General features: G+C 59.7%; 1 protein-coding gene across 1 annotated transcript in view; it reads left to right on the top strand.

Annotated features, from left to right (window-relative positions):
* The window catches only part of SLC12A7 (solute carrier family 12 member 7), a 58,910-nt gene that overhangs the window by 19,331 nt on the left and 12,047 nt on the right, over positions 1–27,532 (top strand). Inside the window, exons 2-20 of the mRNA XM_063085456.1 lie at positions 2,211–2,305; positions 2,776–2,898; positions 7,523–7,669; positions 8,808–8,862; positions 10,390–10,520; positions 11,530–11,771; positions 12,603–12,814; positions 14,018–14,185; positions 15,506–15,604; positions 15,879–15,936; positions 16,687–16,861; positions 19,191–19,309; positions 19,762–19,860; positions 20,181–20,300; positions 21,402–21,506; positions 22,364–22,532; positions 26,315–26,510; positions 26,715–26,884; positions 26,983–27,114. Of these exons, the coding sequence (XP_062941526.1) occupies positions 2,211–2,305; positions 2,776–2,898; positions 7,523–7,669; positions 8,808–8,862; positions 10,390–10,520; positions 11,530–11,771; positions 12,603–12,814; positions 14,018–14,185; positions 15,506–15,604; positions 15,879–15,936; positions 16,687–16,861; positions 19,191–19,309; positions 19,762–19,860; positions 20,181–20,300; positions 21,402–21,506; positions 22,364–22,532; positions 26,315–26,510; positions 26,715–26,884; positions 26,983–27,114 (2,615 nt within the window). The remainder of the gene's footprint in view (positions 1–2,210; positions 2,306–2,775; positions 2,899–7,522; positions 7,670–8,807; positions 8,863–10,389; positions 10,521–11,529; positions 11,772–12,602; positions 12,815–14,017; positions 14,186–15,505; positions 15,605–15,878; positions 15,937–16,686; positions 16,862–19,190; positions 19,310–19,761; positions 19,861–20,180; positions 20,301–21,401; positions 21,507–22,363; positions 22,533–26,314; positions 26,511–26,714; positions 26,885–26,982; positions 27,115–27,532) is intronic.

The following is a 27,532-nucleotide window of genomic DNA, read 5'->3' as shown; positions in this document are numbered from 1 at the left end:
CCCAGAAGGGCGTGGATTGTGACTTGAAGTTCCCGAACCTAGTTCTTTTTACTGGGCCCCCCTCCCCTGCTTATAGGTACCTTTGGTGTAGAGAAGTTACTGCCTCACCCAGCCTTTATCTTGGCATGCATGGCCTCGGTGCACATGGCCCCCACTGGTGGCATCTGCAGGCTTGAGGCTTCTGGTCCTTGGAGCAGCTGTGCAGCCAGAGAGAGGCCCCGACGTTGGGACCGTCCCTCCTAGTCTGCCTCATTGCCCTGTCTTTTTCATTCAGTCTCAAGTCTCTTGGCTCCAAGGGGAGGGGTCCCTGGCCACCTGCCACCCTGCCCGCTAGGGCATGGGTGCCTCCAGACTCATTTCTTCGGCATCCACTTCGTCTACAGACATTTGGGCCTTAGGCCCTTGGTGCTTACATTGAGGCAAGATGCCATGTGTCTGAAGCACATTTTACATGTGGGGACACTGGAGGAGTGGGGGCTGGGCTGGGGAAGGTCCTGTGTCCCCATGGTTGTTAGGGCTGCTGTTTGGGGGCTTCCCTCCGGAGGCTGCATCTCTCCTGGGGCCTGGCCAAGGAAGGAGCTGGTACTTGGGGCCCAGCACCCACCGACCAGACTGCCTGGGTGTGAACTGAGTGTGCTGGGGCTGGAGGGCAGGATCACAGATGGTCAGGTGCCTGTGCGGTGGGTGGGGGTGGGCAGTGTCAGAGGTCAGCACAGGGGGCAGTCCCTGGCGGCCTGGTCCCATCCCCTCTGGTCACTGGATTATTCACTTGCTGGATGCTTAAGGACTTGGGGAGGTGTCCTGTGCGTGAGGCATGGGCTGCAGCCTGTATGTGTGGGGCCACCCAGCACCTGGCTCTGGAGGGGCCACGGCAGGGTGAACCTGTCCCAGCTGTGGTTCCAGGAAGAGCGTGATGCTGCCTGTGACACGTATCATGTGCCATCTGAGCCACCCGCCACAGTCCCTGAGAATGGGTTGTCTGTAACGGACAGAAACATTTCTCACGATTGTTCAGGCTCAAGTCCCAGATGAAGGCACTGGCCCGTTTGGTGTCTGGTGAGGGCCTGCCGTCTGCATCCTCCAGCAGGAGCGGCACTGTGTCCTCACGGGGCAGGAGGGCAAAAGGGCCACCTGCCTGTGGTGTCCTTTATGAGGGCCTTCGTGCCATTCCCGAGGCCAGAGCCCTCAAGACCTGGTTCCCGCCCCAAAGGCCTGCCTCCCAGCACTGTGGCATTGGGTTAAATTTCTTCACGTGAAGTTTGCATGGGACAAAATACCAGAGCACCCATGTTCTGTGTTGTTAGAGAAGGATGACTGCCGGGCTGCCTCTCAGGCTTCAGATGCCAGCAGTCCTCACTGGCCCCCACTCCATCACCCAGGGCCCATGGGTGCCCACCTCCTCCTTGGGGTCCCCGGGTGATTTACCCCAGCCCTTGGGAGGGAGGCAGGAGAGGGGTCATTTAGTGGGGAGGCCACCTCGCTGCTGGTGATGTCAGGTGTCCCTGCTCGTGGAGCAGAGCAGGAGAACCTTTCAGTTCCACTTTTAGAAAGGCGGATTAAGCAGCAAGGATCAGGAGGTGTAGCCCTGGCTTTTGAAACTGAGAGTTTTACTCAGCTTTACAGTCGAGAGAGATTTTCAAGGCCAGGAGGGACTTGCCATCTTGCAGGTTCTTCTGGGGTGAGCAGCTTGCTTCCCGACACTTCCTGATGCTTCCTGATTCTTCCTGATGCTTCCTGATGCTTCCCGACACTTCCTGATGCTTCCTGATTCTTCCTGATGCTTCCCGATGCTTCCCGACACTTTCTGATTCTTCCTGACGCTTTCTGATTCTTCCTGATGCTTCCTTATGCTTCCCGATTCTTCCCGATGCTTCTGATGCTTCCTGACACTTTCTGATTCTTCCTTATGCTTCCTGGCACTTGCCAACACTTCCTGGCATTTTCTGATTCTTCCTGATGCTTCTTGATGCTTCTTGATGCTTTGTTTAAAAAAAAAAAAAAAAATTAGCGTCGGTGCACCTGGGAATGTGCCTGACCGTCCTCGAGCGCGGCTGCATGGAGGAAGGAGAGTGTTGGTGAGAGTGTCGCCCTCACAGTGAACACCAGGCGCAGACCGTGGCCCCGGTGGTCCCGGCAGCCCCAGCTCCCCGTCCTCCTTTCGTTTCCCGTCAGCTCCTCCTGGAACTGACGCCGAGGTGTCTCCCCGACAGGAGATGGAAGCGCAAGAGAGAGCGGCATGTTGGCTAACAGCGTCGAGGCGGAGAGGGAGAGTTTCTTTGAAGGAAAGAATATGGCGCTTTTTGAGGTAATTTTATTTCCATGAAGAGAAGGTGCCCAGGGCAGTCGCTGTAACGTGGAAAAGTACCAACGTGCTGGGCTTGGGGTCCCCGGTCTGAGGATGGGCCGGGGTTCTCAGGCAGAGACGAGAGCGGACAGTGCTGGGGCGGGAGCCGGGCCGACCCCACGAGATGCTCCCCGGCCCACGCCTTCTCCTGACGGCCCCCTGGGACTAAGGATGCTCGGGTCCTAGGGAGCCCTCAGGGCCCTGCGCCCTGGACCGTCTCGGGAACCTGGCTCCCCTGCCTGGGTGGGTGGTCCCGCTCAGGGTGGCCTGGAGCCCCTAGCTTCTGACTGCAGACTGCTGGGCTCCACGACCAGGCGCAGAGCTGAGCTGCAGACAGCCCTGCAGAGGGGCGGGAGCCCTGCCAGCAAGGCAAGGTGGGCACGTGGTGTCCACGTGGGGGCTGGGGTAACCGGCCGTGCCCTGCCCAACAGGAGGAGATGGACAGCAACCCCATGGTGTCGTCCCTGCTCAACAAGCTGGCCAACTACACCAACCTGAGCCAGGGCGTGGTGGAGCACGAGGAGGACGAGGACAGCAAGAGGCGGGAAGTCAAGGTAGCCCCGTGCCCTGCCCGTGCTCTGCCCACTGCCCCACCTGTCCCCCTGCACATGCTCTGCTCGTCCCCCCGCGCCTGCTTTACCCACCTCCCCTGCCCGTCCCCCCATACATGCTCTGCCTGCCTGTCCCCCTGCCCGTGCTCTGCCCACTGCCCCTGCCTGTCCCCCAACACATGCTCTGCCCGTCCCCCTGCACCTGCTTTACCCGCCGCCTCTGCCTGTCCCCCTGCCCGTGCTCTGCCCACCGCCCCACCTGTCCCCCTGCACATGTTCTGCTCGTCCCCCCGCACCTGCTTTACCCGCTGCCTCTGCCTGTCCCCCCGCACATGCTCTGCCTGCCACCCCACCTGTCCCCCTGCACATGCTCTGCCCGTCCCCCCCGCGCCTGCTTTACCCGCTGCCCCTGCCTGTCCCCCCGCACATGCTCTGCCCACCTCCCCACCTGTCCCCCTGCACATGCTCTGCCTGCCACCCGCCGCCCACACCCCGCTCCCTATGTCTCCTTTCTGTGTTGCTGGGATGTGGTTTCCTACCAGCAATGCAGTTTCTAATCAGAAAATGCCCTATTCTCAGGTTTTATAGTAAACTCAGCCCTGCCCTTCCATGAGGGCACAGTGGCAGGGGCTCTCTGGGTTGTCCCCTTCCTTTGTTCGTTTCCATCCCTTCAGGGGAAATTTCAGGTCTCGGTGCTCAGAGAGGAGTTTGGGTGAGACCTGCCTGTCCCCTGTTCCAATGGGAGGTCTTGTGAGGATCACACAGCCTGGGGGTGGGGGAAGCAGGAGCCGTCAGCTCCACAACCTGGGCCTCTTCTTCCCACGCCCTGCACTTGCCCTTTGTTTTCCTATCACAGGACACTCGGCCTGGTGCTGTTTTCCTACGGGTCACTTCTTAGGGATTCGTCTCTAGGAATCTGTCCTAAGGGATAAGTAGAGCTGCAGAGGGTTTTCTAGGGAGATGCTCAGTGGGAGGTTTTTTGTAACAGCAGATTGTGGAAGCTGCTTACAAAGCCTCCCATAGGAGGCCTGGTGTCGTGGTGCCGGCGGCTCCAGGACAGATGACCTGAGCTGCCAGAGCTGTGGCCTGAAATAAGGTTCATGACTTAAGAAAATGCCGGTAAAGCGAAGAGGACCATGGAGTGACTTTGGCAGGACGTGCAGGCGTGCAGCGAGGCATGCCGAGCTGTGACTGCTGCTGGTTCCCTCTGTGGGGACCGGTGGCGGCTCCTAGTCCCTCCTTCCCCCTGCCTTTTATGTTTTCTAGTGGTACATGTGTGTTGTCTTACAATCAGACGACACCAATGAAAATAGCCACTGGGGAGACGCGGCGGTGCGGGCCCCCTCGCAGGTCCTGAGGGCTGTGGAGTTATGGTTTCCCCTCCCCGTAGTCCAGACAAAAGCTGGTGTTTGCCGTGTCCAGCTGCACGTGGACACACCATTACTTCTGCAGGTGGCTGAGGGAGGAAATTGGCTTTTCGCAGTTTGCAATGATTTTTTATTCCCCTGGTATTTTCCAAACTCTCTAGCTCTCGAAGATACTACTCACAGGTCCCTGTTACTTTGAAGGGAGAGATTTGTGAGCAGAAAGGGAGGTGCCAGTCTGGCCTTGAGGGGAGGCTCCCACCAGGGGAGGTGACTGAGCCCCCAGCCTCACACTGCAACCAAGCCAAGTGTCCCCTCGCCCGGCCGTGTCCCCAGGCCACTCTGCCCTGAGCCCTGCATGCACTTGTCTGGGCTTGCTCTCTGAGCCCCTCCCCTGTGCCAGCATCCCGAAGTCTGGCCACAAAGTAACAGGCCTTTTTTTGACTTTCCTTTCTTCTACTGTGACCGCAGCAGGGTTAACACTGTGTTTCCAAAGGACTTGAGAACACTAGGTTTTGGTTTTTCAGAAGGAGCACTCTGTTTCGGATTCCATCATGGGAGGTGACCGTGTGGGCCCCTCAGGACAGGCCAGACCTGAACAGAGCTGCACGTCTGTCCTGGCCCCGTCTGCTTTCCCAGGGATGGAGGGGCAGTGCACTTAGAAGCTGCATCAGGACCTTTCTAAGCTCGGGCCCTGGTGCAGCCTGGCCCATTCAGGCCACAGCCGGCCTCTAGGGTGGGGGGTCAGAGCTGTGCAGGAGCTCACGTGACGGTGTCACGTGATGGATTTGTCGCCTGGGGCCCATTTCTGGAGTTTCACAGGTGCCTTGGGCACTGCCCTGCAGCTTGACAGGCTCTCATTCTGTCCCCAGACCTTGGGAGCCACCTGCCTTCCCTGGGTGGATGGCACATGATCATCCCCTCAGCCTCTGGGCATGGCTCAGTTCCAAGCACTGCCAGCCTCAGCTGGGCAGAGCCGCCCCTCCACCTGCTGTTCTAGCTCCTCGCAGCGCCTGGCAGAACCCAGCTTACCACATCCATCCTGAAGGTACCCTGGAAAGTGCATCCCACATTCTCTTGTCCTACTTTTTATTGAGGTGGAAGCGAAGTGTCCACTGTGAGGACTTTGTACAGTGCACCGCCAGCTCAGGGCCTAGGACATTCCACCTAGAAGGCTCCCCCCAGCCCTCCCCAGGACCCAACCCCCCAGCGCGGTGGCTGTCTGGGCTCTGTGCCCCTTGGGGACACGGCACAGGTATACCAGGCTGACATACCTTGGGTGTCAGCCAGTGTGGGTCCAGGCCACCCTCTGACCCTCAGCAGGCCTTGTGTAATGAGATGGGCAGGTTTTGGTTGTAAACAAACCAGGCTGTTCCACTTTGGGGACTGTGGTTAGGTCCCTGGGGGCAGGAAGGGCAGGGGCCTACCTTCATTGTCCACTCTGGCCAAGTGCTTGTCCCCAGAGATCGGGCATCGTTTTCCCCAGCAAGTGTGCCTTCCCATTAAGGCGCCTTTTCAAAAGTCTAGGCGTGTCCAGCCTCGCGCACCTGTAATTGGGTCGGGTCAGTCCTTCAAAGCTGCCTTTTAGAAGCAAACAGAGGCCAAGGCCGGCCGTGCCCTTCAGCAGGACTGAGGATCCCAGCCGTGGGGCGGAGAGCCAGCTCCGGGCTGGCTTGTCACGGGGCCGCTCATTCTGAGGCTGAGCCCGGCTGTGCAGGAGCCCTGATGTGGGCCTTGGGGGCTCCGGTTGTGGAGGGCTCTGCTAGCTCATGTTGTGTTTCTATTGATTGTTTCGTACGTTAACTAAAACCACGAAATGGAAGCGGGCTGTCTGCCTGGCTTAGCGGTCACTTGTGCGTTCTCACTTCTACCCACCCGGAAGCTCCCAAGGACGTTCCCTGCCCACTCCGCTTGCAGAGTTCAGACCCATAAACACTTCTATTACTTGTGCCAAAAACACAGGCAAGTCTGGCTTCCGTGGGTGGGAAGGGCGTGGGTCATCCCCTCTGAGCAGGGCAGGCCCAGGCCCAGCATGGAAAGGGGCTGCTGAGTTGTTCCTGAATCCCCCCGATTGTTCCTGCCTTGTCTCGCAGGCCACCAGACCTGCAGTCCCGGCCCTGGGCTGCCCTCTTCTGAGTTGTTATCCCTGGGGTCTTGGCATTGGTGGGACAGTGGGACGCCACTGCAGCCCTGCCAGGCCCCTGTGTGGGGGACGTTCCTGTCCATTGACTGAGAAGCACCTCCCGTTTCCTTCCGTGTTTCGGGGCTGCGCTCTCCCTCCTTGGGATCATCTGGTGCCACCCCTTCCTGGCGTGGCCGTGGGAGCCCCGGATGGCAGCCTGTAGTTGTCATTCACAGGAAGTGCTTTCAAGTCAAATCTCCCTCCTCTTTGTATTCACCTCAATTTGAGACATTTTACTGTTAAAACGTTGTCTTGTATTGGGGACTGTCCCTTCAGCCATCGTGTCCCCTGACCATGGCTGCTGTCCCCAGTCTGGGCCGGGGGCCTTTGGCAGTGGCTCCAGGCTGGCCGGGCAGGCTCAGCTGGTTTGCTTGGCTGTGGAGGGGTCTTTCAGAATGACAGAAGACGTTTCTGCTGCTCCTGCACGGTTATCCCATGGCGGGCAGTGCCTCTGGCCATTTCTGTGCTTGGGGAGGGACGTCCTCGTGGGTGGGTCTTGTTTGAGCTTCCTCAGTGTCTCCCAATGACGTTCTCACACTGGGTTGAGGCGTTGTGGGCTTCTGCCCAGGGTTGATCTTAACCTGCGGCTGTTGTAGTTCCCAGGGCAGCCACCGGCTCATCCCTTCCTGTCCCAGAGCTTCCCTGGGGTGTGAGGTCTGAGGACCCTGAGCTGCCTCCGTGGGGAACGTTGCGGGCACACTGCCCATGCTGTCTGTCTTGTTTCCATAACTTTTCTTGCTGAACAGTCTCTTCTCGGGAGGAGGGAGCGGAGCTAGCCTCCACCCGCTGTGCTCTGTTGGTGATGGGGTTCTGCTCCCCCCAAAAGCCACCTGCACTGGATTCTCTAAACCTCAGTTTGTTCTGAGCTGTGGTCTTGCTTTGGCCGTTTCCTCCACTGCAACTCGTGGCTGTCAGTGGATCCTCTCCATTTCCTCCTGTTCCCAGCACCTCTTTGCCTCCGATCCCCCTCACCCCCCGTCCCTGGGCCTGAGTGTAGTCCGGGGGAAGGGCTCCGTGTCCCAGCCACCGTGGGGTGCGTGCGTGAGCCTCCCTGGAACACTTTTGCTTTGCTGTCTTCCAGACCCCACGCATGGGCACCTTCATCGGCGTCTACCTGCCCTGCCTGCAGAACATCCTGGGTGTGATCCTCTTCCTGCGCCTGACGTGGATCGTGGGGGCGGCAGGCGTGCTCCAGTCCTTCCTCATTGTGTCCATGTGCTGCACCTGCGTGAGTCGGGGCCTTGCCCTGGGGACTCGGGACAGCCAGACGGACATTGGGGACCCTGCGAATCTGGGAAACTGCAGGCTCTCAGGGGCTGCTCTGGAACCCCTGGGATTGCCCTGCAGACCTGTCTCAGGGTGCGCCACCTAGGTGGCACGGCTGGTCGGGTGAGGTCGGATTATTGATCAGCTGATGGAATCTTATTTAGCTGCATCTGCAGAATTGCATTTTAGCTTCCGGTGGTGGAAGTCATGTGCATGTCTGGTGGCCAAGGGCTTCAGTGGGGTGTCACCACTCGGTGGGGTCCTGCATTTTGACAAGATCACCTCCCAGTTTGGAAGGATCTCAGGCATCTTCAGGGGTCCCCTAGTGCAGAAAGGAACACAGTGGTTCTGTTCCTCGTTCACCCCAGTCCTGGGGTGGTGTGGTGCAGCTGGCCGGAGCTGCTGGTGCTGGCGGCTCTCTGGCAGGCCACCCGCCCGGCCCCCCGTGCTTGGCCGTCATCTTCATTTGACGTGGATTCTCTCCTTTATCACTGTTTTCTTGCGTCTGGTTTACCCTTTAAATGTTCCTGAGAGCTTCCTTCAGCCACCAGCTTTTTCTTTTTCCCGTCTGTTCTTTTTCTGGTTTCGGCGGCTGGCTGTTATAGGGAGCAGACCCCAGGCCGTGGTGCTATCAGCACCATGCTCCGACCAGCTGAACTTTTTTTTTCTTGTTAGTAGGGATGCAGTTTAGTTGTTTTAACTGCTGAAGTGTTAGATGAGACATTCTGTCTGGGAAGCATTCAGGTGGGGCAGGAGCCCTGGCCCCTCTGCAGGACACCCTCACCTTCAGGTGGTAGCCAGGGCCCTTCCCATCCTGGACTCACTCTGGATGCTCTCCAGCGCCCTCAGGGGAGGTGGGCACCTGGGTGGAGCCAGTCTCTCAGGTTGGGGCTTTCTGGAGCCTGCAGGAGCTCAGCTCCATGTGTTGGGTAGGAAAGGGCTGAGAACCAGGAGGGCTTTGTGCCCAGGCGTCCCTGGAGCCTCTCGTGAACGCAGCAGCTCCTTTGAGATTGAGGGGCGGGTCACAGGCACCCCCAGAGCTGGTGTGGGCTGGCTTTGGAAATGTTCTTTCTCCTCAACGGTCACCCGTCTTTTTGCAGACGATGCTCACCGCCATCTCCATGAGTGCGATTGCCACCAATGGTGTGGTCCCAGGTAAGGGATGCCATGGCCGCGTGGCCCTCTCTACAGTGCAGTCACTGAGCCACAGCACTGTGGGTGACAGCAACCTTGACATTAACCCTCCACCCTTCACCGAGGCCAGGGCAGGGCCCAGGCCCTTCCAGAGCCGCTCGCCCAGCTGTCCGCACGGTGACACCCTCTCAACACTGCTGCTCTGTCTCCTGACATGGGGACAGGGCTGGTGCCCCCGGTCTCGTAGGGCCTCATCCCACAACCCTCCGTGGGCACAGCCGGGCTGTCCTTGAGCCTGGTGGAGCAGGTGCTGCGACTCTTGCCACAGCGGATGCCTGCAGGTTCAGAGGCCACAGTTGGTTGGATTCTTGTTGGAGTGGGGACTTCAGCAAATGCTCTGGAAGATGCTGTGCTAGTCTGATTTACACCTTAGACCTCTGCACAGAGGAGCTGGTGTGCATCGTGGACAGTGAGGACTTCCTTTTGGCTCTGAATTTTAATTTTCATCAACCATCATGCTCTCTAAGTCAAGTCATTCTTAGACGGGACGCGCATGCCGGCAGTAGCTGCTCCCGTGCTGCCGGCGGTCCTCCTGGTTGTGTTCTCTACCACTTCTTCAGCGTCTGAGCCTGAGAACCCACGGCCGTTCGTGGTTCTCCCGTTTGGCCACACAGGCACCCTTCTGCTGGCTGGGGTGGGGGCACCCGTGGGCGGAGGCCTTGGTGGGGGAGGAAGGGCGTCTATGTCTACCCGGAGCCCAGTTCGTCCCTTAGGCTGTGTTCTCTGAACACTTACCCTGTGAGAACAGGTGAAGACAGAATGCTGTCGTTTACTTAAAGTCATCAGTAATGAGTTAGCAGGAGACAGTGGTTAATTTGCACCTGATCTACATGTGCATGGACGGGCTAGGCTTGGTGTGCACCCAAGTCTCTGGCAGCGATCTCCAGCCTCCAGACATCCGGCTGCTGAGCTTGCCGCAGTGATGCGCCTGCCTGCCGGGCAACCTTGGTGCAGGGCTGGGAGCATGAGGGGGCCTGGCTGTTGGGCTGTGGAGACCACCTCTGCTGCTTTGTGACTGTGCCCAGGAGAGCCCCTTTCTCAGTGCTCAGCCCTGCTGGAAGGCGGCACCAGGTGCTCTGCCCAGCAGAGGGTGCGTAGCACATCCCAGATGTGCCCAGTGACCTGCCCCGGCATGCTGGTCAGTGTGGGAGCACCACATTGGCCCACAGACAGACTGCAGGGCCGGGTGTCCAGTGTGCAAAGAGGTCTCTTCACGTGTGACGCGGGACACACCAAACGTTAATGGAATTGGGGTGTTGGGCCTGATGTTGAAACAGAAGATCTTTTAGCGGAGCTGCTCTGGGGGCCCGTGTGCTCCTGCTTTGGTGGTTTTTACTCACTGTCTTTACTTGGCCATAGTTTCCACCAGGGAGCTGCCAAAGTGGGGTGGATGTCCACTGACTCTCACGTGCCAGTCTGTCCTCTGAGATCTAAATTCACGGTAAATGGGGCATCTCTGATTTGTTGTTTTTGATTTTGTTTTTGCAGCTGGAGGATCGTACTACATGATATCCCGGTCTCTGGGCCCCGAGTTTGGAGGGGCTGTTGGCCTCTGCTTCTACCTGGGCACGACGTTTGCAGGGGCCATGTATATTTTGGGGACCATTGAGATTTTTTTGGTGAGTGCATTGTTTTGGAATGGCTCTCTTGCCAAGGCCTTTGCCCACAGGTCCATTACCCTGTGGTGTAACCAGTGCCCCTTTGAGTCGTCCGTCACCCCGTTGCTCTGGACTCCTTGCTGCACTGGGCTCTAGAGCTGGTAGTGTCTGTCTCCTTGGCTTTGGGCTGTGGCCAGAGCTGCTGCATCCTTGTGGCCTCTCAAGGGTGAGCCCCTGGCACATGCTGAGTAGCTAATGTCTGGGCCTCAGGTCTGAGCCCGGGGTGGGCGTGCGGCCTCCACAGTCTGTGCTGTTTGGGAGGCAGGACAGGAACAGACAGAGAGCGCCCCTCAGCCAGGATCTCTGAGTGGCTCTTCCTTGTTGGCTGCAAACATTCAGGCCCCTGTGCAGATTTCCCTGAGACCTGAAACTGAAGTGTTTATACTCAGTTGGCTGGTGCATGTTCAAGCGGAAGTGTCCTGGTCTGCCACCTCCTCTGGTGGCATGTGGTCACTGTAGACCTTCTGAGTCTTGTAGAGCTCACCCGCCCCACTGCTTGCGGAAAGCCCAAGAGAAGGTATCTTCTGGGAAGACACAGGCCCCCAATTCAGAGCCATGGGCAGTGGCTGGGCCTGTGGGCTTTGCTCGGGGAGGTTCAGGGATGCGTTTGCCTGCTGGGCACTGAGGTGTCCACAGGTCTGCAAGTGGCGCTCACGTGTGAGGGATCTCAGGGGCTCATGCAAGGACCTTCTAACTCAGGGTTGGCTGGGGTGGAGATTCTGTGTTTTTAGTGAGTTTAGTGTGCCCCTGTGAGTTGTGCACCGACACTGAGTGGCAGGGTTCTAGAGTGTTCATCTCCCTCCTGCTGGGTGTCCGTTGGGATGTGAGGAATCGTCCCACATGCAGCTGCTTGGAACCACCCCCAGGCCATTGCTGTCCTGGAGGGCAGAGGTGCCATCTGGTGCTGGCAGAGACCTTGGGCTCACCTGCAGCCTCCCCATGGCACCTCTCCCCCCGCTTGTTCCTGCAGACCTACATCTCCACCGGCGTGGCGGTCTTCCAAGCAGAGACGGTGGAGGGCGAGGCCGTGGCCCTGCTGAACAACATGCGTGTGTACGGGACATGCACTCTGGCGCTCATGGCCCTGGTGGTCTTCGTGGGCGTCAAGTATGTCAACAAGCTGGCCCTGGTCTTCCTGGCCTGTGTGGTGCTGTCCATCCTGGCCATCTATGCTGGTGTCATCAAGACCGCCTTCGATCCTCCAGACATCCCGTGAGTCCTTGTCCCTCTGCCCGGCGGGGCTGTCCGAGTGTGTGGCCAGGCCCAGGCTCTAGGGTTCCTTGCCTTCCCACCTCTGTCATCCCAGATGCTGGGCCCTTCTCTTGGCATGACGTGAGGTGACCTTGGGTGGCCACTCCTGGGCTCCGTGTGTGGTTGCTCTGAGGATCACATGAAACCCAGCAGAGCATGGAGTGTGTCCCGTGCCCCTGTAGCCAGGTCTGGGTACATCTGAGGATGGGAGGTTTGAAGGACCCGGCATGTTCTGGGGCAGCCTGCGGGCCTGAGGACTGTCAGGCAGTGCCCAGCTTCCCCGGGTGCGGCCCACCCGCCACACCCACGTCCCAGCTCCCTGCAGCCTCACAGAAGCCCCTCGGTGGGTTCTTTTCTCACCTGTCTACCGATGAGGAGGTGGCAGGGAGCTGGCTTGTGTTTGGGCCCCAAGGCTGCCCTAGGTGAGCCCACCACCCAGGAGCAGGTCTGAGGAGGGGCTGGGCCCCCTGGGACAGGCTGGGTGGGGGCTGGGGTGGCGTCAGCCCCCTTAAGGCTCCTGCATGTCACTGTCTCAGCATGCAGGCAACACCCCTTTTGACACCTGCCTTAGATGCCTACAGACAGGGAGATAGGATGGCCCTGCGCGTCATAAATCCTGTTCATGGGGAAGTGGGTCCAGGGCCTGCGGCAACTAGCTTAGGCACTGACCCAGACGGGTTTGTGGAGTCTGACAAGCATCTGACAGCGGATCCCTCACGGTCAGCTGGGAGAAGCAAGAGAAGTAATTCCAGGAGGAGCCGCAGTCTCATGGCTCTCCATTCCCGTGTCTAGGGTCTGTCTCCTGGGGAACCGCACGCTGTCAAAACGCAGCTTCGACGTCTGTTCCAAGATGCACGTTGTTGGCAACAACACGGTGACCACTGCGCTCTGGGGCCTCTTCTGCAACGGCTCCCGGCCCAGCGCCACCTGCGACGAGTACTTTGCACAGAACAATGTCACCGAGATCCAGGGCATCCCGGGTGTGGCCAGTGGTGTCTTCCTGGGTAGGTGTCTGGTGGGGTCTTGGTTGAGGGCTGGCCCCTACGGGCACCGTCACTGGAAGCCGCTGACAGGGCCCTGGTCCCCTTGCCTCTCCTGAGTCTCTGTGGGAACCCTCCCCAGAGCCGTGGAAGCCAGGCGTGGCGTGTCAGGGGCAGCCTGTCGAGGCTGTAGTTGGTCATTTGTTTTTATGGCTTAAGAGCAGAGCATGTGGGGAGCTTGCTGGGCCATAGGGAGATTGTTAGCAGGGGAGACCAGGGTTTTCCTGTCTGTACTTTGTCCCAAGATGAAGACATTGTACTGGGACCTCACCACCCCACGAGACAGGCCTGCCCTTTTAGGGAAAAGGAAAGATTCTGAGAACACCTGAGTGCGGGTCCCTGGTTACCTTCCCAAGTCAGGTCGGGACTCTGTGTGTCTCCTGAGGTGTGAAGTCAGGGGTCCACGCTGGGGGCTGGGCCAGACCAGTGACAGGTGGGCAAGGAGCAGAGGACAAGAGCGTTGGGGTCCTGATGCTCGAGGACCTGCCTGAGACCACCACTGCTGAGCCCAGCCCTGACAGAGCAGGACCCCAATGGGGCATGCAGAGAGGGGTGGAAGAGGAGTGAGGGGCCTGGGGAGTGTGGGCTCTGTGGGAGGGGCCTGGGGAGTGTGGTCTCTGTGGGAGGGGCCTGGGGAGTGTGGGCTCTGTGGGAGGGGCCTGGGGAGTGTGGGCTCTGTGGGAGGGGCCTGGGGAGTGTGGTCTCTGTAGGGAGGGGTCTGGGGAGTGTGGGCTCTGTGGGAGGGGCCTGGGGAGTGTGGTCTCTGTAGGGAGGGGCCTGGGGAGTGTGGTCTCTGTAGGGAGGGGTCTGGGGAGTGTGGGCTCTGTGGGAGGGGCCTGGGGAGTGTGGGCTCTGTGGGAGGGGCCTGGGGAGTGTGGTCTCTGTAGGGAGGGGTCTGGGGAGTGTGGGCTCTGTGGGAGGGGCCTGGGGAGTGTGGGCTCTGTGGGAGGGGCCTGGGGAGTGTGGTCTCTGTAGGGAGGGGTCTGGGGAGTGTGGGCTCTGTGGGAGGGGCCTGGGGAGTGTGGGCTCTGTGGGAGGGGTCTGTAGGGAGGGCATGCGGGGTGTCTACAGGCAGCAGGGGTGTGGGTGGCTGGTGGGTAGAGCCCCGACAGAAGGTTCCGGACTCCTGTCAGGAAGTCTCCTCGTCCCGCCCATGCTTCCCCGCAGACAACCTGTGGAGCACCTATGCAGACAAGGGGGCGTTCGTGGAGAAGAAGGGCGTGCCCTCGGTGCCCGTGCCGGAGGAGGGTCGCACCCGCGGGCAGCCCTACGTGCTCACCGACATCATGACCTGCTTCACCATGCTGGTCGGTATCTACTTCCCGTCGGTCACCGGTGAGGCTCCCTGCCCCCATCCGTGTCTCTCGCATGCTCGTCCCTGTCCCCACCCTTCCCAAGCACTGTTCTCCCCGTGTGCGTCGTGGCTGATTTAGAAGAGCTGGCGCTGTCCCGAGTAGCCCGTGTTGTGGAAGCAGCTGCGTGACAGGCGCGTGCGGCTGCTGAGAACGCCTGGCGCGTGCGTGGTTAGGTGACGTTCAGACGTGGCCTTGCAGGGAGGTCAAAGATGGGGCGCCTCGGCTGTCCTTGTCCTTATCCTTACAGAAGGTCGTCCTCACTGCCTTCTCCATGAGGCTCTTAGTTCATGCCAGACCTTCTGTTCACTCCCAGTGCAGCAGGTAACAGCGAGATCCCCCAGCCCCTGCCCAGCCACACGGCCTGCAGCTGCCAGGAGTCTGTCCCTCGGTCCCTGCTGCGTCTGCTCCTGGGCTGCTCACCCACCTCCCAAGGCCCCGGAGCTCAGAAGCAGGGCTCAGGAGGGCTGGGGTCAGCAGAGCCGGTGCCTGCGAGCGTTTCCCTGTCTCCCCACGAAGGGGGGCTCCCAGTCTGGCTGGAGCATGTGGATCGCCCCGCTAGGCTCTTTTCCCTGCACTCTGCTCCACCCTCCCACCTGGGGTGTGGCCCCACCTCCTCGGGCGCTGGCACATCAGGCTGCACCTGGACGGGACTGAGTGGCGTCCAGGCCATCCCAGCTGGGCTCCCCTGGGCTCAGTGGGAGCCGCTTCTGCTCTGTGTACAGCCCGCAGCTCTGGCGCATGGGCCGGCTCTTCACGTGGTGCAGTAGGAGGAGGTTTAAGCCCACCGGCAAGGTTCTGACCTACTTGCGCATCACATTCTTAAAGTGCTGTGGTCCATTTGTGCCCCGTGAGTGAGCGGCATTTGACACCATCTTCCAGGAGCTCCTGATCCTCAGCCCCATGGATTACTGAGATGACAGAGGACTCCTGGGGCGTGGGTGGGAGCCAGATGTGCCAGGCAGCCGGGGCTGGCTGCAGGATTGAGCGTCTGGGCTGGGCCTGTTCTCACAGCCTGGAGAAGATCGTCAGAAACCTCCAGCCTCACCTGTGGCTTAGCCTGGGGGGCGTCTGGGCTGCCTTGGCCTGTGCCCTGCAGTGTGGACTGGCGGGGTCTGGGCCGTACTCTCTGAGGTGTGGCTCATCCTCTGGGGACACCGACCTTGGGCAGACTCCCCTGACACTTCCCAGCATGCAGTGGCAGAGGTCGCACCACGTCTGAAGCAGCTCTGTCTCACATAGGCCTGGCCAGTGTTTTCAAGGTTTGCTGTGATGCGGCAGCTCACCCGGTCTGTTTCCACAGGGATCATGGCCGGCTCCAACAGGTCCGGCGACCTCAAGGACGCCCAGAAGTCGATCCCCACGGGGACCATTTTGGCAATTGTGACCACATCTTTTATTTGTATCCTTGAAGGGGGTCTAGGTGGGAGGTGCTGGGGTCATGCCGCAGGCCAGGTGCATCCTGACCACCCTGATGGCCGTCTGTGTATCCACCGGCTCCCTGAGGACCACTGGGGGTGGACGCGGCAGTATGCCCAGGATGGGGGAGGGGTCATGGTGTCAGACTGGACCCCTGGAGCCTGAGTTGGGCCGCTGGTCATGGCATCCCACTCAACCAGGTGGCCTGCCGCCGTCCCTTTGCACCGGGACCCACCGTTCCTTGACACGAGCTGCAGATCTCTCCTGCATAGCGCTTTTTGGGGCCTGCATCGAGGGTGTGGTCTTGCGAGATAAGTACGTTTGCTTTTGTTAGCAGCCTGTACAAGTGCTTGTGGTCTGCCTGGGTTTTCCTGAGGACAATTGAGTCTTTGACACTAAAGTCACCCTGGGCCTCACAGGTCCCCTTGGAGCTAGAGGCCATCTCCATCCCTGTCCCAGGCTCCCCTTGGCTGAGACGTTAACGTGTCATCCCTTCCTCACGTATCCGGGGCCTGGGGAAGCCCCGGAGCAAACCTCAACCCCTGGTGGGGCTCGGGGTGCAGGCGCAGCCCCTCTGAGAGGCTGCAGGGTGCGACCTGGGAAGACCCCTCCACACAGCCCTGACGCTAGTGGAGAAGGGGCAGGAGCCCAGGCAGGTCATCTGCTGACCCTGCCTTCCCGTGGGTGCACGTCCAACTGTCTGCCCACCCTCAGGGCTTGGGGGTCTAGGGTGTTCCCTGCCATGTTTGTGCAAGTGACCGTGGCCAACACCCACTCTAGGCCAGGCTGGGGCGCTTGTGCCCCCAAGAGCGGTCTGGGGGAGCAGGACCCGACAACCATGCGTGGGAGCTGTCCCTCCTCCCCTAGTCCCTTCAGAGGACTTTGGCTTATCTGGGCAGACCCTGGCAGGGGTCACGGTCTCCTCCCTTTCCTTCTGGGGAGCCACCCTCTCCCGCGGCCCTGGGATTCCCCTCAAAGGGTGGGAAAAGGTGTTTTGTCTCTCTTTAGCTCATTTTCTGAGCTGTGCTGGTCACTCACCCGTGAACCCACCCACCCTCCCCACAGGTTTGGGGAGGCTCTGCAGGGGAACCTCGTCATCGGCATGCTGGCCTGGCCATCCCCATGGGTCATCGTCATTGGCTCTTTTTTCTCCACGTGTGGTGCCGGACTGCAGAGCCTGACAGGGGCTCCCCGCCTGCTGCAGGCCATCGCCCGCGATGGCATTGTCCCCTTCCTCCAGGTGAGCCCTAGGCTGGGGCTGCACTGGTGCACGGTGGACATATTCCCCTAATGAGGGGTGGTGGCCCTTGGGCAGTCAGGGGCGGGTCTGCGAGGGTCCCCGGGGGTCTGCTCCCCAGATACTGAAAGCCAGTGGGGACACACACCTCGCCTGAGCCCCGTGGTGGCCACTTCTTCCTACTGGCCCCTGGGCTGAGCATGGGGGGCGTGGCGGGCGGGGGCAGCCCTCGCACTCCAGGCGGCAGGTCCCTCTGAGCTCCACCACGAGTGTCGGTACCAGTTTTCTGTATTAGTCCGTTTCTGTTGCTTATAACAAAATACACAGAACTGGGTGATATAAGGAAAAGCGAAATTTATTGCTTACAGTTTCTGAGGCTGGGAAGTCCACAGTCCATCTGATGGTGACGACAGTGACCCAGGGGTCTCACACTGCAAGATGGTGGAAGCAAAGAGCAGAGAGAGAGTGAGAGACAGACTGTGCTCTGTTTTCTTGTAAAGCCTCAGAACCATGCCCCTGACCACCGTTTTTAATCCATTCCCTGGGCACGGTCCTACAATCTAGTCACCTCTTCAAGGCTCCACCCCTCAATTAATGTAATAGGATTTCCCACCCTCTTAAGTCACAGTGGGGACCAAGTTTCTAATATGTAAAACTTGGGGAACACAGTTCAAGATTAAGTGAGTTTTGGGGGACATAATTCAGTCCACTACATTCCCCCCCGGGACCCCCAAAACTCGTCTTTTCATATGCCGATAAAGTCATTTCATCCCCAAAGTCTTAATTTTTCTCAGTTCAAATGTCCAAAGTTCAAAGTCCCATCTGTGAAATCAGTACAAGTCGTCTATTTCTCAGATACAGTGTTGGGACAAGCGTAGGGTACGTATTTCTGTTCAAAAAGAGAAAAATTAGCCAAAAGAGAGGTGTAGCAAGTCCCAAACGAGTCCAAAACCGAGCAGGACAGGCATTAAATCTTACAGCTGCTGAATTGTATACCTTGACTGCATGTTCGGTGTCCTCTGCACGCTGGTGTGGGGATTTGTTTGGGACCTGCTGTGACATTAACGGAGGGACTCAGCGTCCTGGGACCCAGGTCTCCCCCAGCGTAGGCTTTCTAGAGTGAACGTGGAGGCCGCTGATCGTATACGTACGACTGCCGTACCAGAGGTCTGCAGCCGGGCTGCTCAGACGGCAGACGTTTGTTCTTGCACAGTCTGGAGGCTGAAGTCTGACATCCAGGCGTGGCAGGGCTGGTTCTCCCAAGGCCTCTCTCCTTGGTGTGTAGACGACATCTTCTTCCTGTGTCCTCACGTGTGTCTGCGTCCTGATCTTCTCTTTTTATAAGGACGCCAAGCACATTGGATCAGGGCCCACTCTAATAACCTCAGTTTACCTTAATCACCTCCTTAAAGGCCCCATTTCCAAACAGAGGCACATTCTGAAGTGCTGGAGGCTAGGGCTCCAACATGCGAATCTTGGGGACACAGCTCAGCCCGTCATGGAGCACTTCCGTGGTCACCTGTGTCGGAGCGTGTTCTGTGACCAGCACACCCGCTGGAGGGCAGCTCTTGGGGCTCCTGTGTTCGTTGTTCTCATTTCCTGGGGGCAAGGGGGTCGTCTGCAGCAAGGGTGGGGGTCGGGAGCAGCCCAGGTACATGGACCCCCCTTGATGTCCACAGCTCCATCCAGCATTTCTGCCACGTGCTTTCAGCATGTTTTTCCAGAAACCATATGATAGCAAAGAGTTTGGTAGAAGCACGAAATGCCAAATATCCCGGGAGTGGGCATGGCCTACTGGGAAATTCTGCCATGCCACGAACTTGTGGGTCAAGGGTCCAGGCCCCTTGCAGTGATGTCCTTGGAAACTCCATCAGCCCATGTAGTGTCACTGGTAGACCCCTTGGCTGGTGTTTTCTCTAGGACCACTGGTCCTCACTGGTCCCAGGGTCCCAAAGTACTTGGGGACACCATCTGCTTTCTGGCTTCAGGAGCCTGCATGCTCCTGCCTACTTACATCCTGTCACCTGTTTCTCTGCATGGACATGCTCCTTACTGCCCACCCCCACCAACCCAGGGCCAGACCAGCATCCCTGCGTGCCGCATCCGGAGTGTGTGTGGCTTGTCTCATTCCTTGGTGACGAGCAGCTGTGGGTAGGTTGCGGTTGACAGTCCTGCCCTTGTGCCAGCCACAGATACCACGAGAGTCACCTTCTGTGTGTCTCGCTTCCATCTTTAAGGCTTCTTTTGGATTGGACCTGCCTAGCGTTCAACTCCTCACCAAAAAGGGGGGCGTGTTCCCACGGTGCCGCAGCCCCCGCTCTTCTCCCTGCAGGTGTTTGGCCACGGGAAGGCCAACGGGGAGCCCACGTGGGCGCTGCTGCTCACAGCCCTCATCTGCGAGACTGGCATTCTCATCGCCTCCCTGGACAGTGTGGCCCCCATCCTCTCCATGTGAGTTAAGTGGGCACTGTGCGAGGGCACGGGGGATGGGGAGGGGGACTTGGCCAGTGCTCATCCCACGTGCGTCCTGGGCCGGGCCACACTACAGGTGTGGGTGAGGTCAGCGGGGAGGGCTCAGTCAGCCCAGGGATGTTGGAGCAGAGCCTGGAGTTCGGTGTGTGCCGAGGGCCCGCTGAGGCCCTGGTGTAGACCTCGGCCTGTCTCTGGAGGTGACACAGCCACGGGAGGGCAGGGTCTGTCAGGGCCTGACTTGGGACCATGAGGCCTTTGGCCCTTGTGTGGAGACAGACATGGGGTCGAGGTGGGCAAGAGGAGACCTGTAAAGGGGTGGTGGCCTGGCAAGGGGTGGTGGCGGTCGGCAGGGGTTGGGGCAAGGCTAGGCTGCAGGCAGGACCCGCAGCACTGGGAGGCCCACAGCTGGCCTGACGCAGCCTGTGTTGCAGGTTCTTCCTCATGTGCTACATGTTCGTGAACCTGGCCTGCGCCGTGCAGACCCTGCTGCGCACGCCCAACTGGCGCCCACGCTTCAAGTTCTACCACTGGTAAGGCCGCCGCGGCCGCCGTGGGAGGGCCACAGTTGGGGACGCCTGTCACGTGCATGAGGCCGGCTGGCACTGCTGAGGAGCACATGGTGAAGCGGGCGGGCATCTGGCGTAGTCCCGGGATGGGGGCCCCGAGGGGCCAGTGGAGCCGATTCAGACCCCAGCTGATTTGGGGGACAGGCCCTTCTCCAGCCGTTGCGGGTTGTTTTCTGTCTTAACTGAAAGGTTTTCCATTAAGGGGAAAGGGACGTTTGTGGGGCGGCTGCTCAGACCTGGTCTGGGGGCTGGGCGGGTGCACCGTGAGCCACGGGTCTCTGCAGGACGCTGTCCTTCCTGGGCATGAGCCTGTGCCTGGCCCTGATGTTCATCTGCTCCTGGTACTACGCGCTCTTCGCCATGCTCATAGCCGGCTGCATCTACAAGTACATCGAGTACCGCGGGTGAGCGTCCCCTCACGCCTGCTCCCTGGGGTCCGTGTCAGCCCTCCCACGGCAGTGGACAGGGGCTTGCAGGTTTCCCTCTGTCTCCAGCCGGGCCGCTGGGCGTTCACGCGTGGAGAAGGGGCTCCTGGCTGAGAGTGCCGCCCTCGTAACAGGAGGATGGGGCGCTGGCCGGTGTTACCCGCCGCACATGTGTGAAGATAGATTATTAGGCTGTTTATCTGTCTGTACCTAACAGACATAATTTTTTGCCGTGTATTTTTTGGTGATGTTGAAATATATCCAGTGACAGTAGTGATGTGTGACACATTTTGAAAGTTTCAAAAGCACATTGTAAACCAAAAACCAAAGGCTGGGCACGACTGTGCAGCACAGCGGCTGCACCTCCGAGCCTGTCCCCAGGACCGAGTCCTCCTGGCACAGTCGTGGGCTGCTCCTGCACGTCGAGGCGGCGGTCCTCCTCCCGAGAGCCGCCATGCCTTCTCTTCCACATGCAGCTGACCTCGGGTCTGGGGTCTGGCCCCTTCCACCGTGGGCTCTGCCCCATCGAGGAGGGCTCCCCGCGCGTGCTGCAGAGTGCACTCTTGTACTTTTCAGAGCCATGGCTCCTCTCAACAACTGGCCTCAGGGACCGGCTTCCTTGAGTGAGGGGGTTGGTGGGTGGAGCCCCACCCATGCTTCATTCAGGATTGTCCCAAAGAGTGACCACTGACTGACCTGCCCCTGGGGCATGGCGCCTCGGGTGGGAAGTCTCCTCCATAGCTTGTTCTCGGGGTGGTGAGGGAGGGGCTGGGGTCTGCTCCCCACGAGTGCCAGGGAGGACTGGGTCAGGGCAGCTCTGCCGAGGTTGCTGCCTGCTCAGGGGCTCCGAGTCCCCTGCGGGGGTTACTGCTGCCCCCACCCGTTCCAGTCTACCCAAGGCCTCTCCCCCACATCCACCCCTCTCCTGCTCTCAGCCTGCCTCGGGGAGCCCCCTCCTCTGTCGTGGAGCACTGCAGAAGCCCCGAGTTGATTTACTGGGGAGACGCGGAGGAGTGGAGGGCTGCCACGGGCTGTGCTGCTGGGACGGGGACAAGGCGGCCCCCTGCTGTCCCTCTGCAGGGCCGAGAAGGAGTGGGGTGACGGTATCAGGGGCCTGTCACTGAATGCCGCCCGCTACGCACTGCTGCGCGTGGAGCACGGCCCCCCACACACCAAGAACTGGAGGTGAGCACCCCAGCCCTCGCCCTTCCTGAAACCAGACTCCAGAGTGAGAACGTTGTAACTGGGGGATGTTTGTCTCAGAAAAAAGCATCTGTCTTTAGCCTGGAGTGTGGTCATGGCGGGTCCTGGGCCCTGACAGGCTGCCGGGTGGTGAGGGTGGGGATGTGTGGGGGCGTTGGAGACCCCAGGCCCCCTCTGCCTTCGTGCTTCTGAAGTGAGGGTGGGACGAGGGCTGACTCTGGGAATTTTATGTGCGCTGAGAGCCCCTTGGCTTTGCCTGGCTGCGCCAGGAGGCTTTACCCAGCAGGGCGGGCCCCACCTCAGGTCCTCAGCAAGGAGCTTCAGCACTTGTCCCACCTGTCCCACACCTGTCCCGAGCCTGCCCTATACCTGTATCACCTGTCCTACAACTGTGTCATCCATCCCACACCTGTGTCACCCATCGCACACCTGTTTTATATCTGTCCCATCCATCCCATAGCTGTCCCACTTGTCCTATACCTGTCCTACCTATTTTCACCTGTCCTACACTTGTCCTATACCTGTCTCACCTCTCAGCTGTTCTGTACCTTTCACCTGTACCACACCTGTCCTATGCTTGTCTTACCTGTTCTATACATGTCCTATAGTTGTCCCACCTCTCACCTGTCCCACGCCTGTTCCTCTTACCTGTCCTACGCCTGTTCCTCTTACCTGTCCTATACCTGTCTCACCTGTCCCACATCTGTCTCACACCTATCCCACCTGTCCCACACCTATCCTATACCTGTCTCACCTGTCCTATACTTGTCCCGTCTGTCTGACCTGTTGGTGAGTGGAGCCCTGGTGAGCTGAATGCTGCCCCGTCCCTGCTCCTCCAGGCCGCAGGTGCTGGTGATGCTGAGCTTGGACACGGAGCAGCGCGTGAAGCACCCACGCCTGCTGTCCCTCACCTCGCAGCTGAAGGCCGGCAAGGGCCTGACCATCGTGGGCTCGGTGCTGGAGGGGACCTACCTGGACAAGCACGAGGAGGCGCAGTGCGCCGAGGAGGTGGGCAGGGTGGGGCCCCGGCTGCACGTGTGGGAATCTCCGTGTGTGGCACTGTCATTTGCTCCAGTGAAGACAGTGGTTTTTGAGCTCGAACGAGCGGGAGTGGAAACCCTGTGAAGAACCCAGGCAGTAGGCGCAGCGCTGGCCGCGCCTCAGGAAGTCGTGAGACTGGGGTACCGCAGGCCTGCAGGGCCGAGCCTTAGGAGGGCCCGCACTGGTGGATGGGCCCTGTGGGGAGCCCACCATCATGGCTCCGCCACGCGTTCCATCTTCTAGTACTTGGGATCGCTGGGCCACAGCGTGAGGTCCGCATGCTGCCCAATTTCTGCCCATTCAGAGCACTGTGGACAAGGGGGTGAGGGACAGAGCCCGCTGTGCATGGGCTGATGCCGCCTGACACCCACTGACTGCAGCCTGGCAGCCCCGGGAGCCCTGGGTTCCGAGACTTGTGGGGCACGAGACAGAGACAGAACGAACAGCGTCTGAGCCCCCCATGGCCTTTCCCCAGCTGTCCCCACGTGGCCAGGGTCCCGTCACCTCCACCCTCCCTTCCCTTGCCGGGTGGTTCCATGAAAATCCATGCTGTTCTGTCGTGTGGAGCCGTCTCTGAGACAGGAGGAGACTGCCCACCTGTACCGTGACGATCGCCCCTCGGCACCATCTCGTTCCAGGCAGCATCCAGCTGCCCGTGGTCTAGAATCTCCTTCCTTCCCTGCTTCCTCTGTGTCTGAACTTGCCGGGCTCCCGCAGGGCTCCCGCGCACTGGTGGCTTGTCTCCAGGTCTCTCTCTAGCGGCCTGCTCTGCCCACCTCCCTGGCAGGGGTGCCCCCATCTGGGTCTTGCTGGTGCGTCCAGGCGTGCTGGAGCTGACGTCTGCCCTCCGCGTGCCCGTGGACCTGCAGCCGCACCCAGAGGTGTGTTCAGGTCCAGGCCAGGCGCTCTGGGGTGGGAAAGCACCCAGAGAGAGGCTCAAGCGCATGGACAGTAGCGGCCGTCCACGACCATGGCCTGGGGCAGCGCCTGGCTCCTCCCGCGTCCCCGACCACCACACAGTGGCCTCCTCCAGGCTGCTGTGAAGTCCAGCTTGTTCAGGGATGGCAGAAGGTTCGGTGGGTCCTTCGTCCTCTCTCCCTGGAAGCGACCCTCCACCAGCATCATGGCGCACCGTGGACGTGAGCGCCTCAGCCGCTCACCTTCCAGACGTTTGCGTTGTCCTGGCTTAGCCGGGGGAGCCTCTTCCCTCGGTGCCTGGGCTTTCTGATACGAGCCTGGTTGTCTGCAGTTTCCTGCTTCTGTTCTGGCAGCTGGTTTCTTGGTGGCAGCAGCCCTGGCTTCCCGTTTCCAACCCCGTTGAGTGCTGCGTGGTCGCTGTGGCACAGCTCAGGTTGAGAGCTGGCGGGTGCAGGACGGGGCCCTGCCGCCTCCTACAGCCGGCTCCTTTCGTGCCCCAGCGTCTCTCGGGGGAACTGGAGGAGATGGCTGCGGGTGTGAGGGGTTGGACAGTTGGCATGGAGTGGGCAGGTCAGAGCCTCTCAGAGCCTTTGCCCAGAACCGCGCCTGACGCGGTGGGTCGAGCCGCTCCCAGACTGTCAAGGTCGTCCAAAGTCCCCTTTTGGACTTTCTGCTGTTGCCGTTGTCTTTTGAAACAGCCATGGTGACGTGCCATCTCACAGGCCTGTTTTACTTTGGAGTGCCGGCTTTCCAGCAGAGCGCCTGTCTCATTCCGTTTCATGGACACACTCGCTTTCTTCCATCACTTTTTCTGTTCTCAGACAGTGAGGGGCTTCCTGTTCTCATCTGATGAACGGCGTCGTGGCACCCAGTCCTTCTGATGTGTCTCATCCTATGTGGGATAATTGTGGGGACAAATTCCTGGAGTTAAGAACCCCCAGGCAGGCAGCGTAGAGTCTGAGGGTCTGGACTGAGCTCTAGTGGTACATGCAAGAGCACGTGTGTCCTGCTGCAGATCGTGGGCGGGGAGGGATTGAGTGACTGCTGGGGACAGTGCCAACCCCCCCATCTCTGTCCTGTTGCTGCCACAGGAAGAGGAGCCCTTAGCTTTTTCACATTTACGCTTAAACTAACAGTCAGATGGTTTTAATCTCAAATGATTTTTAGCCGAGTAGTATCTGAAGACGTTTAAGTTAAGAACATGCTCTGTTAAAATGGGAAGCTAAGTGTCTGCTGCTCTGGTTGTCGATTATTCAGGAAGCTTTGGTCGCCTTTAAATTAGTCGCATTAATGGATCAGCAGAGGCAGGAGGCAGCCTCCAGGGGCCCCGCTGTCCGTCGGGCAGCCATTTGGGGCTGCGAGGAGCTGTGTTCCCTCCGATCATGACTGTAAGTTACGAGTATAAAAGCGAGAGCATTTGGGAAGTCTTTTGAAGACACAAAGGTTGATGTAAGAGAAGTGTTACTTTACTTACGTGTGGCCACTCAGCGGAGAAGAGGGTGCTGGGGGGGATGTTGGATTTTGTTCTGGAAGTGGTGCGTGTGAGGGGCTGGTGGGCCTCGGGTGTGCTGGGACATGGGGCGGCATCACTGGCTGTGCTGTCCTCCTGTTGGTGTCCTGTGGCTGCTGTACCAAAGCACAGGCTGGGGCTGTGACAGCAGACGTTTGCTGTCTCGGTCGTTCTGGGTGCGGCAGGGCTGCGCCCCCTCCAGAGGCTGCAGAGGAGAATGCTTCGTGCCTCTTCCAGCTTTTGGAGGCTCCAGACGTTCCCGGGCCTGTGGCTGCATTGCTCCAGCCTCAGTCTCCGTCTTCACGCGCTTCTCCTCTTTTCTGTCTCACGTCTCTCTGCCTTTCTCTTATGAAGACACTTGTCATTGGATTTAGGCCTCACATGGATAATCCAGGATGGCCTCTTCCGCAGGATTCTTAGTTACGTCTGTGGAGGCTCTTTTCCCAATAAGGTCATGTTCTCAGGTTCCTGGGATTAGGACACAGACGTGCCTTTGGGGGGCTTCCATTCGACCCACTGCAGTTCACCCTCAGGCCCCCCAAAACTCACACCTGCCCGTGTACACAATATAGTCATCCCGTCCCAACATCCCCCAAAGCCTCAACCCATCCCAGCATCAATTCTAAGTCTAAAATCTCATCAGCTCAAAGGTCCCAAATCTCATCCTAAGTCAGGGGTTGGTGACACCCTGGGCACAGTCATCTAGGATGAAGTTCCTCTGTCCTCAGACCTGTGAAACTCAGGGCAGGTTTATCTGTATTCCAGAATACAGGGTGGGATGGGCTCGGGAGAGGTGTCACCATTCCAAAAGGGAGAAATCGGGAGGTGTAAAGGGGTCACAGTCCTGAGCAAGTTTGAGAACCAGCAGGGCAGTTCCATGAGGTGCCGAGGCCCGAGAAGACTCCTGTAGCCAAGGCTCCCTGCCGAGGCTGTGCCCGAAGGGACCTGCGAGCCTGGGCACGGAGAGCTGCTCAGCGAGGGCAGCAGAAACCCAGTGTGCCAAGCGCTGTTGGTTTAGTGCAGGGCATGTCACTGGTCACGTGTGTCCAGCCTGTCATGGGAATCGCACTGCTCATGGGGTGTCCCCATCGGATGCTGGTGGGGAAGGACAGAGACAGCACATGGCAGGGGCGTCCGATGTATCTCCCGCTTGCCTAGTATTTCATTCCTGGGCCCCGTGAAGCTCCACAGTCCTTCTTACTGGAGCGGTTAGATTTGGCCTAAAATGTCTGAATGAAACAGCGGTGCCTTACGCACCATGGGAGCCCCTCACGCCTGCTGCGTGGGAGCTGTGGCCCTGACACCGTCCTGTCTCCTGCAGAATATCCGCACGCTGATGGGCGTGGAAAGGACCAAAGGCTTCTGCCAGCTGGTGGTCTCCTCCAGCCTGCGGGACGGCATGTCCCACCTGATCCAGTCTGCCGGCCTGGGGGGCATGAAGCACAACACGGTGCTCATGGCCTGGCCCGCATCCTGGAAGCAGGCTGCCGGCCCCTTCTCCTGGAAGAACTTCGTAGGTGGGTGGGGCTGGTGTGGCCCTGGCTCTTGACGCTCCCTCCCTTATCCCTGAGCCCTGCCCCAGGTCTGGGGACCCCGGGAGTGTGACGAGCAGCCGGAGAGCGCTTCAGCACTTGCTTGGGTGGGGGCTTTGTGGGGACCCCCTTTCCTTTTGCTGCCTCCCGTGCTGGCCAGTGACTGCCTGTGGTGGCCTCTCCCCACAGACACCGTCCGTGACACCACCGCGGCACAGCAGGCCCTGCTGGTGGCCAAAAACATCGACGCCTTCCCGCAGAACCAGGAGCGCTTCAGCGAGGGGCACATCGACGTGTGGTGGGTCGTGCACGACGGCGGCATGCTCATGCTGCTGCCCTTCCTGCTGCGCCAGCACAAGGTGGGCGTGCGGCGCGGCGCTGGGACGGCTGCCACTCGCGGGCCGGGGGTGGTCCTGCCGAGGCTAAGCAGGGATGCCCCCTCCTGCTGCCCCTGCAGGTGTGGAGGAAGTGCCGGATGCGCATCTTCACAGTGGCGCAGGTGGATGACAACAGCATCCAGATGAAGAAGGACTTGCAGACCTTCCTGTACCACCTGCGCATCAGTGCCGAGGTGGAGGTGGTGGAGATGGTGCGTGCGTGGCACGGGCGGGCCGCCGGGGTGCTGTAGGGGCCTGTGTGGGCACAGCTGGAGAGTCAGCGCCTCACCCCCACACCCCTCTCGATCACATCTCCTGTGACCTCGGTGCCCTCCTCACCTCCGAGGGGCTCCAGGCTCTGCCCCACGCCCTGGATTGTGCCTTGGCCTCACGTCTCAGCGGGACTGGGGCTGGTGGGGCAAGTCTGGGCACCTCTGGTTTCGGGTGCTTTTCCCCAGGTGGTCTCAAGTGGGGAAAAGTGACATGGAAACAAGTGACATGTCCATGACGAGCCTGAGGTTGGGCCGTGGGGCCGTTGAGTAGAATAAGGCAGACTGTAGGACACGGCCCAGGGAGCGTGTGGACGGGATCCACCAAGCCCCACAGGCCTTGACAGGAGGGGCTGACGCG

Source organism: Cynocephalus volans, chromosome 2 (genome assembly GCF_027409185.1).
Source record: "Cynocephalus volans isolate mCynVol1 chromosome 2, mCynVol1.pri, whole genome shotgun sequence".
In the NCBI taxonomy this organism is placed as follows: Eukaryota; Metazoa; Chordata; class Mammalia; order Dermoptera; family Cynocephalidae; genus Cynocephalus; species Cynocephalus volans.
This window is presented reverse-complemented; position numbering and strand designations above follow the sequence as displayed.